Source organism: Struthio camelus, chromosome 19 (assembly GCF_040807025.1).
Source record: "Struthio camelus isolate bStrCam1 chromosome 19, bStrCam1.hap1, whole genome shotgun sequence".
Taxonomy (NCBI): domain Eukaryota; kingdom Metazoa; phylum Chordata; class Aves; order Struthioniformes; family Struthionidae; genus Struthio; species Struthio camelus.
The window spans coordinates 7,466,296-7,480,366 of NC_090960.1; the positions used below are offsets into that span (position 1 = coordinate 7,466,296).

At 42.2% G+C, this 14,071-nt stretch overlaps 1 protein-coding gene across 2 annotated transcripts in view; it reads right to left on the bottom strand.

The window, feature by feature from the left end:
* Positions 1-14,071, bottom strand: part of ABCC3 (ATP binding cassette subfamily C member 3) — a 47,797-nt gene that overhangs the window by 24,718 nt on the left and 9,008 nt on the right. For both annotated transcript variants that reach the window (XM_068913236.1, XM_068913235.1), the window contains exons 2-7: positions 8,914-9,090; positions 7,042-7,167; positions 6,163-6,300; positions 4,318-4,443; positions 3,441-3,502; positions 2,141-2,272 (exon numbers count right to left, since the gene is read on the bottom strand). In XM_068913236.1, coding sequence (XP_068769337.1) covers positions 2,141-2,272; positions 3,441-3,502; positions 4,318-4,443; positions 6,163-6,300; positions 7,042-7,167; positions 8,914-9,090 — 761 coding nt within the window. The remainder of the gene's footprint in view (positions 1-2,140; positions 2,273-3,440; positions 3,503-4,317; positions 4,444-6,162; positions 6,301-7,041; positions 7,168-8,913; positions 9,091-14,071) is intronic.

A 14,071-nucleotide genomic window follows, 5' to 3' on the forward strand; every position in this document is an offset into this window, starting at 1 on the left:
GTTCTGCCTTTCAGAGAAGCAGCAACGCGCTTCCATCAGTAAAGCGAGTGAGCACGGACTTCACCCACACGGTCAAAGAGAGCAGACGCAAAGGAGAAAATATGATTTGCATGCTGTTTATTTTTTTTTTTTTCAGTGCTCTGCCTTAAATCCACACTGCTCCTCCTGTAATTCCTGAGTAGCTAATGGATGCTTAGCGATTATTTAACAGTAATTCACAAGGATGCTTTAAGCGAGAGCTGTGAGGCAAAACACAAAAGTTCTGTACGTTTAGGAACAAGAACGTGTTATTCATTACAAAGAAACACGTCTGAAGCTTTAGCAAGGCCAGAATTGCAAATCCGTAGTTTTTAAATCAGTTAGCGCTGTGTGCACCGGGGACGTTTTCTGTGTCACTTTTAACACATGCACAGCTTGACATAGGGTTTTTACGATAAGGTCATTAAAGCTTGCTCAGAGCATATCAGATCAGCAGAGGGGAAAATAAAAATAAAAGGCACGTACAGTGGCTCCCAAGCAACTACCACTGGTGTTTCTGACACAAAGTAATTGAAAGTACCTACTAATAATGGAAGAATAAGCAGAACCTCCCAGCATTAACTGCTTTTAGTTACACGAAACCCAGCAATTTGGAGTACAGCCATTTGCTTTGTTTTTGCTTCCCTCCCCCCTCCACCGAAGCATGAATACCGTCACCACAGAGTTTCACCTGAGCCTGATACAAGCCAGGATTCATGGTTAAATTCATGGCCAACAGGCCCCAGTCCGTATGAATGATTTCCAAATTGCAATGAACCCCATGACAAAACCCCAGGCTCCGTTTCTGGTTTCCTAGCGAAAGTTTTCCTGGACCCCAGACACTTCTGTACAACGGCTGTGCTCTTATTCTATAAATGCCAAGGGAGTACGATTTATGTCTGTGCACCAAAAGACCAGAACCCAGACAATGCATGTTATTCCACCTCACAAAAATAGAGACATTATGAAAACACAAAAAAAAAACCCACAAAGCAAAACCACAACACACACACACACACACACACAACTAGTGGACAAGCTGCTCGTGTTAGCGCTGGAAGACTTTCAAATTTTAGCTGCAAAGCGGAACTCGCTCCACATCACATTGAGCCTTGCCAAAACATTACAGCTCTCTCCTAGTACTATCAAATAATAGGGTCTTTCCAATTTGGCAAGGAAACGCACAGAGAAGAACAGAGGCAAGCCTCCACATGGAGAACAAATTTCTCCACAATGAAAGGAAATGGAAGCGCAGGCCTCCTCCTTATTGACATTTCTCACTTGAAACACACCATTAGTGCATCTATTTGTTTGGAAACGTTTTGGACACTCCCCAGTGGGAGGAGGAAATGTATTTGCACAATAGATACTTTTTAAGATTAGATTAGCACAGAACACGCAATCAAAAGGACATCCTCTCCAGCATGCTAACTATATGCTAATCCTGACCCTGATCCCAGATCCCATCGGAGACTACGGGAATTTTGCTGCTACCTTCCCAGGCAACAGGAGCAGGATCTCAGCTCTTAAACTTGGATGACGTTACGATTTTTTTTTCCCCTCTCCACAAGCTGGTGGTAAGCTTCATATCCTTATTGCAAGGAAGTGAAGAGTTGCTCAACACTAAGAGCCTTACGGCTAAAATTAGTGTCAGGCCAAAACCTCATGATGGGGATGATCAGGAATTCCTTCTCGTTTCTTATGTGCCTACAAGTTGTGTTCTATCTAACATGCCCAGGAGGGATGCGATTACGGCGTTAGACGTTTACCAGCTCAGCGATGAAAGCTGTTCGTCTTCCCCAATCCAAGCAACTCATTCCCTTCTGCTTACACATCTTTAGCCCTTCTCCACGTGGCAAGCGGCACCAGCTGCCCATGCAGACAAGCCTTTAGCACCTAGCTGAAGAGCAGGTAGGTGGTACACAAGCCCCAGAGGGCTCCTGCTTGCCTATGCCTAGACATATTAAAGTAAGCAAATTTGACCGTTAATATTAAAGAAAAACAGACGGTTTAAAGAGGTAGATGCCATTTTTAGCTGGCTTATTTTCAGGGAAGAACAGCTCATTAGCGTTGAAATGACTCAGAGATCAAGCACCATTTGCCGAATTGTTCACACACTTACTGTTTCCACTCTGCTTTTTCTCTGTCCCACTCCTTACTCAGTTGCTGTACAATAATTTTTGAAGTATCATCTTCATTCAGCGACCATAAATCTTTATCTTCAAGGGGCCTCTTGTAACCAAGAATTGCCATGCTGTACGTATGGAGAAAAATAGCACAACTCAGTTTGGCTAATAGCACTTATGGCACTACTAGTAACTCTGAGACTACTTAGCTAACAAAAGCAAGAAAATACATCTCTACACAAAGAGCGATAATTACACCTCCAGTTCTCTTTCCTCCTTATCTTCAATTTTAGAATTCAGGAAAGGACGCCATGTAGTTTAGATTCCATGCATTTTACTGAAAACATCACTTAAGAAAAAAGGACAATAAAAACAATTTCCAGAAGCGTTTGAATGAAACCGTGCTGTTGCATGAAAACAGTGAGTGTTTAGAAGTGAAAATAACTAAGCCTATCCGTTAGAGCTGAATGAAATACGAAAGTAAAGCTCAGAGAAGTTAAAGGAAAAATCAGATTTCTCTCCCCAGATAAATCAAAGCTATCATTCCTCAACTTGAAATGAAATTTTGGTAAGGGACACAAATTCCTAGTTGCCATTAATCTCTATGGAGAAACTGAACGTTTAAAACCCTTAGAGATTAGAAAGATCTCACTCTCTCACCGCAAAGAGCTTTATGGGGTTATCATCTTGGTAATAAAGTTACATGGATGAAAGAACAAAGACCTCAAAACCCTCAACAATTACGGAAAAAACTGGGTCTAAACATGACCTTTCACAGCTGTCCCACTTCTTTAGCATGGAGTGAAAGAAAACCCAATCTAATACACATACTGTACAACAGCAGTACAACAGCAGTGTCAGTTGTCACCACAAATGATCCAATTTACTTTCCCTCTTGCACAGCAAAGCTCTTCATAAAAAGCATTTACCCCAAAACCACAATATGCATCCTCAGGTGGGTGAAAGGTTGCCACTATTAATCGTGTTGTGCAACACTCTCTTACATCCCCTTTTAGATTAGATTCCAGCATGTGGTAAGCACAACCAGACTGCATATCCTGTTAGTCTTGCCAGAATTGTTGCCATTGATTTTCTGAGAGGTAGGCTGGATGGTATGAGCGCTCTGAAAGTGAACTGCAAAAATGCAACTGCTAAAAATGCTGACACCTCTGTGGGTGAAAGAGCATCCAACATCGACTACTTGCAGGAAAAAGACTCCGTGTCTTGGTAATCCTGCATAACACATACCACAAGTAGAGTTCAAGGTTGCCCAACAGCTTGAAAAGGGAAGCTCACCTTGTAAACCACCAAAAGGTCAATCTTGAGAGAAAGCCTGAGGTAAACTCTGGACATGGATTCTATGGTAAAGATAGAAAAAAAAAAAAGTATTATTTAGAGCAAGACATTTACTATTACTTTAATAAGAACACAGTCTACTTTGATCAGTATCGGTATATTATTGAGAGTGATGTATGCACCTATGTCCTAAGAGGATGTAAGACTTCTTTCCTTCATTTCCTATCTCATACGGAACTCCTTTTATTTGTTAACAATTGCTTCACATATTGCCTTTAAATCATACTTACATCAAGTGAAATGTCATTCTAAAATTTCTGAAATGTTCATTTAAGAAAAAAACTCAACTTCTCTCTCAACTCAGTTCAAACATAAATCCAATTATAGAGATCATCTGATGAACCGGAGAGGAAGTTTAAACTGTGGCACCACTGATATCTTCTATTATTGTTGTTTTTCCATACCTATTCTCAATACACATAGAACTGGTTTACTGAGTCAACCTGACAGACGTTAGCGAGCTCTAAGCGAATGTTAAGCAAGCAGAAGGCCACCTCCTCCAAAAATCACTCTTGGAATAATTAATATTACACTTTAAATTGCATTTATGAAAATTAAATTGCTGTGAAGCAGCAAGTAGGAGAGCTGCTTTCACTATGCAGCTTTCAGTCATTACCGATGGCAGGTATAACGGAAAAAAGCTCCAAATCCAAATATTAATCCCCCCCCACACCCCTGTTTTTCTTAATGGAGTCACTGCCACAGCTGCAGTCTCAGTGACAATCCAAAGCTATTTTCGCTGGCGAGTATTCTCAGTGGAACTCTCAAAATGTGACAAGCCTGTGAAATGCAAATAAAGTAAAGAAAAAATACTTACAGGATCTGTATTAACAGGAGAAAAAAATGGAGGCTTTTCTTTAAAACATGAAAGGATCAACTCAATGATTATCAAAGCAAAGTAGATGTAAAACGTGGTAAACCTGAACCTGTCATTTACATGGCCCTGGGGATGGGGAGAGAAAAAAAAAACAAAACACACACACACACAGTAAATGGTTGCTTTTATGGTTGCTTTTAACTACACTTTTTTCTCTTTCCTCTACACCCTGACGTTTTCAGCTTCCTTTTGGCAACTCTCTTCTTCCTTTATGGTTCAATACTGCAAAGTCGCTGCTAGCAGGAATTACCTTACAAATGTAGGCACACGCTCAGTAAAGTGCCCAAGAACACGCTCATCTCCAAGCTTCTGATTAAATTCTGTTGACATCAAAGCGCTTATACATCTTTGCTGCACGCAGATACTCTCTGGAACCCGGGCTACATGACATCCTTTCAAACTACCTCCAGGGGTTCTTGCAAGATCATGTCTTTAGCACAGGAATTGTCAACTCAGATCAGAGAACAACCATTTGGTTTAGTATCTTTGTCACTGACAGCAGTCAGTGTGAAATGCTTCCTGAAGAAGCTGCAAGAAAACATCGTATTGTATAATTCTATAATCTCTGTTTTAGAGATTTCCTTTCCTGATCATACAGGTCTGTGGTTGACTTAAAACTTCTCGCTGTTAAGAGTATGTCCCTTATACGGTTCTTTTACACCCTAATGTATTCGTGAATGCTCTCATTGGTGACATGAAGTGTTTACTCCTTAAGACCAAGAGAAAGGGAGTATTTGGTCCTTGGAAGTTGGAAGAGCAAAAGAAGCATCGCCCACACCCATTCTAAGGCTCTGTGCCCGTAATTTTAAGTTGCTTTAGGAATCAATCGCTGATAGTCTAACATTTGTACTATTCATTGGTAATGTACTTTTAAATTGACATCAAGTAGCGTATGAGACGGTCTGACTATGAGTGCAGCTATTTTCTGAAGGAAACCGTCATTTAGGGTTTAATTCAGTCTCTGCTGGAACGTTTTTAAACAGCCTGGCATAGCGAGATCCATGGTTAAAGGATAATGCAGCTAACAGTTATAAAAAATAAAAATAAAAAAAAGCACCAAACAGAATCAACACTGATTTCACTGATGCGAAGCTATCACCTTAATGTCTTTCAAATAACTGCTTTTCACTGCCAGCCTTTGATGAACTAATCAGTGAAGCAACCTGCTTTGCCCTACTTTGTAACAGCAAAGCTTCTTTCTGTGAAAAACAGAGCAACTTTCTTACTGTAGGAGATCCTGCTGTGTTCTCAAACAGGAATCATAACACCCAGGTTTCTTTCCTCTCCCTCTAACCCTTTTTTCCCCCTCTATTTACAGCCACAGAAGGAGTCAAAATATTGTCCTCACCACATCAGGCACTGACTAAGGAGAGTCTGTGGAGTGGCACAACGTGGCCAAGGTGCCTGAGCTAGAAAAGGACATTAGGTACCAAATCACGTTGTCTCCCCATCTTTATTTAAGCATGGTAGGGGAAGGGAGCAGCCAAAGCCAGGGGGGCTGAAGAGTCCATTCTAACATACAGTCTTGCTACAACCCTTCAGATATCCATCAGGTTTTCAGTATAGCCTTGAGCTAAGCAAAATCTGTTTTTATACACTGCATGAGAAATCCTAGCTTCTTTCAAGTTAAGTAAGTCTGAGTCAAGGCAACGTAACCACACTTGACCTTCTCTCTGGCAAAAGACAGGCTCAGATCCAACTCCAAACTATGTGATTTATTCCCTTCAAAGACATGTTAATGCTACGTTTCCTGTTCTCCAAGCGCTAACAAGAATGGGAGGTTACCTGTGCTGTGGTAGTCATGATCTTGGACCGGAAAGGCCCCACGGCGCAGAGCACAGACAAAAACCAGAAGATAATGAGTACACCAGAGGACTGCACTCCTCTCAGCCTCTCATACTGAATAAGTAACGTAGCTAAGAGCTGTGGAGAGTAAATACAGGAACACGTGAACACAATCCCACCTCACTGCCCCCCTTATTTGCGCTTTCCATTGGCAGCTGCTGCAGTCATCGTTGGTAACAGCAGCACTTTGATATAAGGCCCCATCATAACTTCACAAAAGTCAACGGCGAAACTTCCTCTATCTAAGGGAAGCAGGGAACAGCTTTACCAAGAGCCTCTGCACTGGAAACTGATTTTTAAACCAAACTTTGTGCACAGGACATATTAGCTACAAGCATTTTAAAGAACTTCAGGACATGATGTTTCACCTGTTCCAACAGACAGTCACAACTTGTCTAGAAAACAGCATAAAAAAAAAAATCTCTTACATAGAGAACTGAAAGCTCAATGGGCAAGCGTTAATGAATCATTTTTCACACAACAGCGCTGAGCCTGTTTGGCATCTTGGGCAAAGCAAATTTGTTTCTGCTTTACAGAGGAACAACCACTAGATGAGAGAGACAGTTTGACAAAGTCCAGCGCAACACCAAACAACGCACAAGCTGTGCTCTATGCTATCTCCCAGTTTAGGCAAAGTCATACCCAAATTCTCTCCACACCTGGGTCACAAGCCTGGAGAAACAGATAGCAGCAAGTACTAACCACTCAGTTAAAAGAGTGCAGGATAAGGCAATGAATACAAAAGAACTGTTCTACCCCTTTATCCATGTAAGTAAGAGCTATTCCTATTAGTCATAATAAACAGAAACAGCTACTAACCACTGTGATGCCAACAACCAGGGGAGTTACAAAGTAAACTGGTGGCACAGTTCTGCTTTGCAGGACCTCATGGAAAGAGTAGAAGAGATCTGCCCAGCTCACACCCCACAGCAGGACACCCAACACCTGAAAATAGAGTCAAACAGAAAGAGCATTTGGTAAACTCATCTCCAGGACAACCAGAGGGCTAGCAAAATGGTTATAATTCACAGATTTCCAGCAAGACAAAGTTGTAAAAAAACAACACTGCTGTATATTGATCAGCTGAACTTAGGCTAGCGGAACTATCCCACTGCACTCAAACCAACGGTCCAGTCTTGACTGTTTTGCAAGGGAGCTGCAAACAGAACCATGAGATAGACCAGTCTATTCACCATTTTTACAACACTGTTTGGTTTTAATTGGAAACACAGACAGCATCTAGATTAAAGACAGACGGGCTCTGAAGCAGAAGCCTGGAATTTTACTCCAGGATAACCCCAGTTCTCTCATGGCCTGTAGCAAACGACTTGTTTGCTTTCTTCAGATGTATCCTTTTATAAGCAGAGCCAACCACCTCTTAGGGACAAGATGGGAATAAAACTTCACAGCTATTAGGTGGGTAGAATGGTTTGGAAAAAATACCTTCCTGTGCTTACTTTCACAATAAGATGAAAATCCCGCTAGAGCTAGCTTAAGGTCTGTGTTTTGCAAATTTAAGCGGTTCAAAGCTTAAGTAAGGGTGAAGCAGCATGGTGTTGGCTCAAAGGACTGAATTCCTTCCGCAGAACAATAAACTCCTCTCTCGACCCAGAAAGGTGTGCTCACAGATCAAGAAAAATTTACTGCAAGTTTCCTGACATCATGTGGTTTTCTTTGCATCACAAGTCATTTTCATGAATTCCCAAATACATGAGAATTCCAGCAGTTTTAAAATTCCTTTTAATGTTCCCAGTCCTTGTGGTTGCGGAAGAAAAACTTGAGAAGTATGACCTTCTGTTATCTTGGGAACAAGGAGACGGGTAAAAAGAATCAGAAAACTGTTACAATTAAAAATCAAAGCCTGACCATTTTTCAAGCCAGTCCTACGCTCTTTGAGGGGCAGAGGAGCAGCTGTATGGTCTTTTGCACATTGCCAATCTCAATTGCAAAACAGCGTCAATCTCACTCAAATAGCAGCATCACTGACATTGCACTGGCTTTCCACAAGCCTTAATCTCTCTCCACCAGCTGTTTCTTACTTTCCTTTCCTCCTCTTGCCTATCAAATCATAATGCAAACTCCACGTGTGTGCTTTGGGACAGGAAAGAGGAGGGAAAGTAACAGCTGGCAATACCTACATTTAACACAAGAAGGAGAGGAAAAATGATAGATGGAGCTTATTGGGCTTAATGAATCTCAGAAGGCAGTTCCTGATCTGTATGCTAAGTGTTTATTAAAAGCTACTTAACTAGCCCATTATCATATTTCATGTTAAATGAGAGTTTTCTAACATTGCTTGATTTAGCCATTAGCCTTCAAATTCCTAACGGCAGCTTTTGTTTCCAGAATTACAAACTAAGGGGGAGAGGACTGTTTTGAAAAATTGTAGGGAAATTATACTGCCATATCCTCTGAGCTGCAGTTTCCACCATTACCTATACCTGTTGCCATAGAAAAACAGCATGTTCAAGAGGCCCATGGATTTCCTGAGACATGAGCTACCCTTTGATACCTCAAAAATCTGTATGTATTTTTGTTCTTTCCTTTTTTTTTTTTTCTTTTTAGCAAGTTCTCCCAGAAATTAGAGGGAAATTTGTTTAAGCCCTAGTGCAGCACTTGCTTTGCTAATGAACTAGCATCCACAAACTCAAAACTACACATTATTTACGGAGAATTGCAGAGAGGTCTTACCGTCTTGAACCTACTCAGCATGGAAAGTATGATGTATCCTCTTTTATAGTGCTTTAGATAGAGAAGATAAAAGGGTAAGGCAGTCCATAAATAAATGCTTGGGATCCATGCTAGGATGGTATTCTGGAAACACGGCGTCAGGTCTGGATTATCAGTGTGTATCGAAATATTAGGATCCTGGAAAAGAGATGAGACATGTATTTATTACTAGAGAGGCAGCAGCTCTGCCAATTGGAACATCTGCTTGAAGAAGTTACAACCGGATTCTGCTGGCGTTAGCAAATATCACCTGGCCTTAGCAAAGGCTTCCTGAAAATACCTATCCTGACCACTTGTGGCTAACCTGCTAAAGTAAAAGGTCTAAGAATAGTTAAAAATCCTTGGCAAAACCTAAAACAGACTTCTGCCCTCCCATATCTCAGAACCGGACCTACATATTGTAGCAGACGAACCCATTCTGTTTCTGAGTCTCTGCTAGGGCTGAGTTGCAGCTAATGATACTCAGCATTTCTCAGGCATTCCCAGCCTGGAGAACAACTGCTAAACAAAGCTCTTGAGGCAAAATCCTAGACTTGAGCACTCCTCCAGCAACCATGTCAAACATTGGAGAAAACAATCAGATTTAGATCAACCATCTGTTGACCTGGAAAAAAACACTGCATTCATGACTAAGATCTTGACCTTCGTACTCACTTGCCTCCAACTGTAATTACTTCCTTATTCTTAACAAAGGTAAAAGGAATGTATTTTACACACACGGAGGAATACGGGTCTTCTTGCAAACGTTCCAAGCAATGCTTTCCATCTGCGACCCTGGATACCAGGGCTCTGATGTGCAACTTGTACCTAAGGACTCGACTGCACCATGTGCAAACATATGGTTACACAAGTTCAGACTAAAATAGAAATTTCATCATAGTTAAAGGGACCTTCTTTTATCAAACCTACTGGAAATTCGCAACTTACATGTCGCCATCTGATGTGTCATCTCAAATGTGGCAGATAAGTACTGACTGACAGGAAACGTAAAATTATCTCGTATAACTATTAGCAAACATGATAAACCTAAGGCATGAGCTGAACCACAGATACCTTATCTCTGTGCTAGAATCATTTACTTGTATTTAATTATTTTTGGATACGAGCTCTCAATAGAAGTATGTTTCAGTTACGCCAAATCACTTCTCCCCATCTAAACGTGAAATTCTTCAGAAGTATTTCTAGCCACATTTTTACCAATGCAAAAAAGCCTGGATGCTGCATGCGACAGCTGATTTTAAGAGAACCAAAGAGCCACAGTCCACTTATAGTCTTTTGATCTCAGCCATGACCTGTCAGAAAGGACAAACTTCACAAGACTAGCCCAGGTAACACACAACAGTGCTCTGAAGCATAATGAAACTACAAGACTTGGCAGGTTGCGATCTGGTTTGGCTGAACTGTGACAATTCTGTCACCCGGCTCTGGCACAAATGGCATGCAGCTGGCAGAGACCTTTGGAAGTGGTGAGGGGTGGTACCAACCCGTTAGCTGCATCTGTGCTGCATCCTTTAATGCCACAGAGTTCACACCTGGCCAGCTGAGAAATGGATCCCTCCACTTAAGGTAGGACATTAGCAACCAGTGTGGGATAAAGGGATAAAGACTTTCCCATTTATTCAAATTCGTTTGTCCACACCTAGGGGCAACTTCAGTCATAAACCCACAGCATAGAGGCAAATACACTGCAAGTTGAATACAAGCTCAAGATTAAACCAACCTCATTTTCAAACTATTTCTGTGTTTTCTTCCAATGAGGATATCTCTGGCAGCTGAAAGGAGGATAACATTTAAAGAGCACCCACTTTCAGCTGGTCATCAAAACATTTCAGCCTCTCCAACTTGATCAGCTTCCTCAGCAACCACCCTGCCAGGGGCAGGAGATGCTCTCTAGACCTTTGGAGCCGTGGAGTCCCTTAGCTCTGAAGCAGGAACTTATCTACTGCCATTTATTCACCAAAATGCTCATTTCCTCTTTACATTACATGTGCTTTAGCAATGCCTTGAGCCTGTTTACACCCCTGCTCTGTTGCTTGCTGGAGAAAACACTAGCAAAAGGAAAGGTGAGGAAGAATAGCGAAAACCAGGCACAAAATAAAACCAGCATTCTGTTTAACTTAGGGGAGAACTTATGGAAAAAAGCACTCCTATAACTGTAAGACCAAAATGTCCAGAAATTGCTTTCTGTCTGACAGCCACCTAGAAACTGCCCCAGACGGCCATTCACTTCAGACCGAACACAAGCTGACTATTGTATCCAAGACACAGACTGTACGGCTGCCAAGCCATTTAAAGGTTTTCATTAACTCTTATTTAAACAAGGCAAAGGACTTGCATTTCTGAACTTATAAATACAGCTGGCCAGAAAACAAAAATTCTGTCCCAAGAAGCACAAAAAGATTTTGAAATGTGGTTGAATTATCCCTGAGAATGAAAGTGGAACGTTTCCAAAATCATGTAAAAGTACAAGAATCAGCACCCACTCGACAACTAACAACAGCCTACTACTTCAGCCTTTGCATGGCATATGGGAAACAGGGTCCAGACTGAAGCAGACACTTGCACTCAGATCTCACATCTAAGGCAACAGACCCAACTATGGGCTATTTTGGTAATGTCTTCCCAGGTCCATTTCCATCCTGGACCAGATAAACAAGCTTTCCTGGAACAGATCCGTTTCTGCAAAAAGGTCCCTTTTCAATGAAGCAGTGTTTTCTGGGAGCAGGCTCTTTCCGTTCTCAAACACGAAGAGAGGGGTTCCTGTTGGAAGACAAAGTGCCTAAAGCGTTTAGCAATGTAATTCCATACAAATTACTGCTCCTCCCAAAACCTCTCTACGACACCACATCAAACAGTGCTGCCGTGCCATTCATCATGTATCTGGGACTATACTACACAATTTGCCTCTGCGAACCTGAAGATTGTTTCTTATCACTTTTTTTTTTTTTTAAACCAAACTGGATTAATATTCAGGGATTTGGCAGTTCCATTTCATGGCTGTACTACAGCTCACCACATTAACAACATATATTCCAACACTCTAAATAACTCATTTTGAGTCAGGATATGTCACTAAGTCTCAATACAATCCATCCGGACCAAGGCAACATTGTTAAGTGCTACTAAATCGTCTTTAATTCAGTACGAAAGTGATGAAACTCCATCCCTGAGAAGACATGCAAGAAGCGATGGTCAGGGGTGACCCAGCTCTTTGATTCATGTCTTTAAAGCTCCTGCTTGATCTGGCTTTGCCTTCCCATGCACCAGATTTGGTCCTGCTAGGCAGAACAAGTTTAAATGCTTCCTGCATCCCATTCTGACCGAGGAGGAACACATATGTACCTCGGGCGGTCTGGCTTCGAGGATTTTCTTTGGGCTCGCTACATCACTGTCAGCTTGCTTCCCCATAAGAAACAAAGTCTACAGGACAGTAATTAATAGCTGCCTTTTGCAGAGGTGCTCCAAGAGCCCATTAGAAAGTCCTGTGCCCTCTCCCCAGTTCACACATCTGCTGTGCTCCATGGCACCTCCTAACTGCTAGGAGAACTTGGGGCAATCATCCGTGAGCAGCGGCATCTCTTTGGGTGCAGTGCCACAGGCAACAGGGGGGGCTGCTGCCGCCAAGATGCAGCATCGCCAGAAAACCAACTCGCTGTACTGAACACCCCGGCCACAGGATTTACTCAGTCCCAGAATAGTACCTAAATGCAGTGAAAACCTCCATGGGAAAAGAGACTAGAAGTGTATAGTTACAGCTTCATAGCAGAGCAGGGATCCCCTGGAGGCTGCAGCTTACGGATTAGCGGGGTTTTCTGCCGACTCGTTCAGCGCATCATTGAGAAAGCCCCTTGCAGCAGCTTTGAATCATCCCATCTTTCTAGTCACAGTGTTTGGATAAACACAACCCTCCTAGCAAGGACCCACTGCGTGCAGTAGGACTTACACTTAGGTGACCAGATTTAAATGTGTGAGCTTGGTTTAAGGGAAGGTATTCAACATGGGAAGCTCTGAGCCACATTAAACCAGCTCTAATACGTAGTACTTTCTGTCACACTTTCCCCTCTGGAAAAGAAAATTGCTACTGAAAAGGCCATCCTTAAAAGTGATGATGCCCATAAAGGAAACAAGAGGACAACAGAATGTACCTCGAGTTTCTTGCACATCATCCCTTACAGCTTTCAAAGAAACAGGAACAAACAGAAAGCTCAAAGCTAGGCTGAAGAAGAGGAGCAGGGAAATTCCTGTCTATCCTTTCCCATACTCCCAGGTGATATCAAGAGAGCCTGCGGGGAAAGACCAGCTGTGGTCCTGGTTTCAGTTTTAAGTCTTAACCAAACCCCCATCCCCAGAAGTTTAAAATAAAAGTGCCTCACACTGGTCTCACTTGGCATACAGCCGATGCTGCAATACTGCTCCCTCGTACGGGCTACGAAGGGGGCTTCCAAACCCCGGGGAGGGCTAATAATATCTTCTGTAATCTTGGGTAATGTCTTCATCAAATAGTTGCTTTAATACATGTTTCCCTCCAAGAATACTGTAGTGTAAGAACTATGAAAGTCACAGGAAATACAAATTCATTCATCTGCTAGGAATGTGAAAGCCACTGTGCAAGTGCCGTTCACACAATACCCAAGGTTAATATATGCCATATCATTGATTCTCTGTCCGTTATCACTAGTTGACAGGTTATTAAAGATTAAAAGAAATTGGAAAGCAGACAGAGGAGGTGCACAGGAAGAAGAAAAGCCGGGGAGGTGAATAAATGAGAGTAATAACTCCTCCCTGCAGTAAATACACAGGAAAACGGTATCTCTTGCAGAAGAATTTGACAGGGAGAATTTAAGTGCAGAGGGGAAGTCTTCCTGCCCTTCTTCTCTTCCTGGAGATGGCAGATATCCTGCCAATAAATTGCACTGCACAGCCTGGCAACAAAACGATGATGGTTTTCTCTCAGTTCTTTTGCAGGACCTCCTCCTGAGCAGAAGGGTTGCCCTGCAGCGGTAGCTCTGATTTGCAACACCAAAAATTACCAGGGATCAGTCTCAGCTACAGCACAGGCTTCATCTCTGCCTCTCCACATCTCACCTGCCACCTCTAGCCGTTGTCCGTCTCCTCTGCT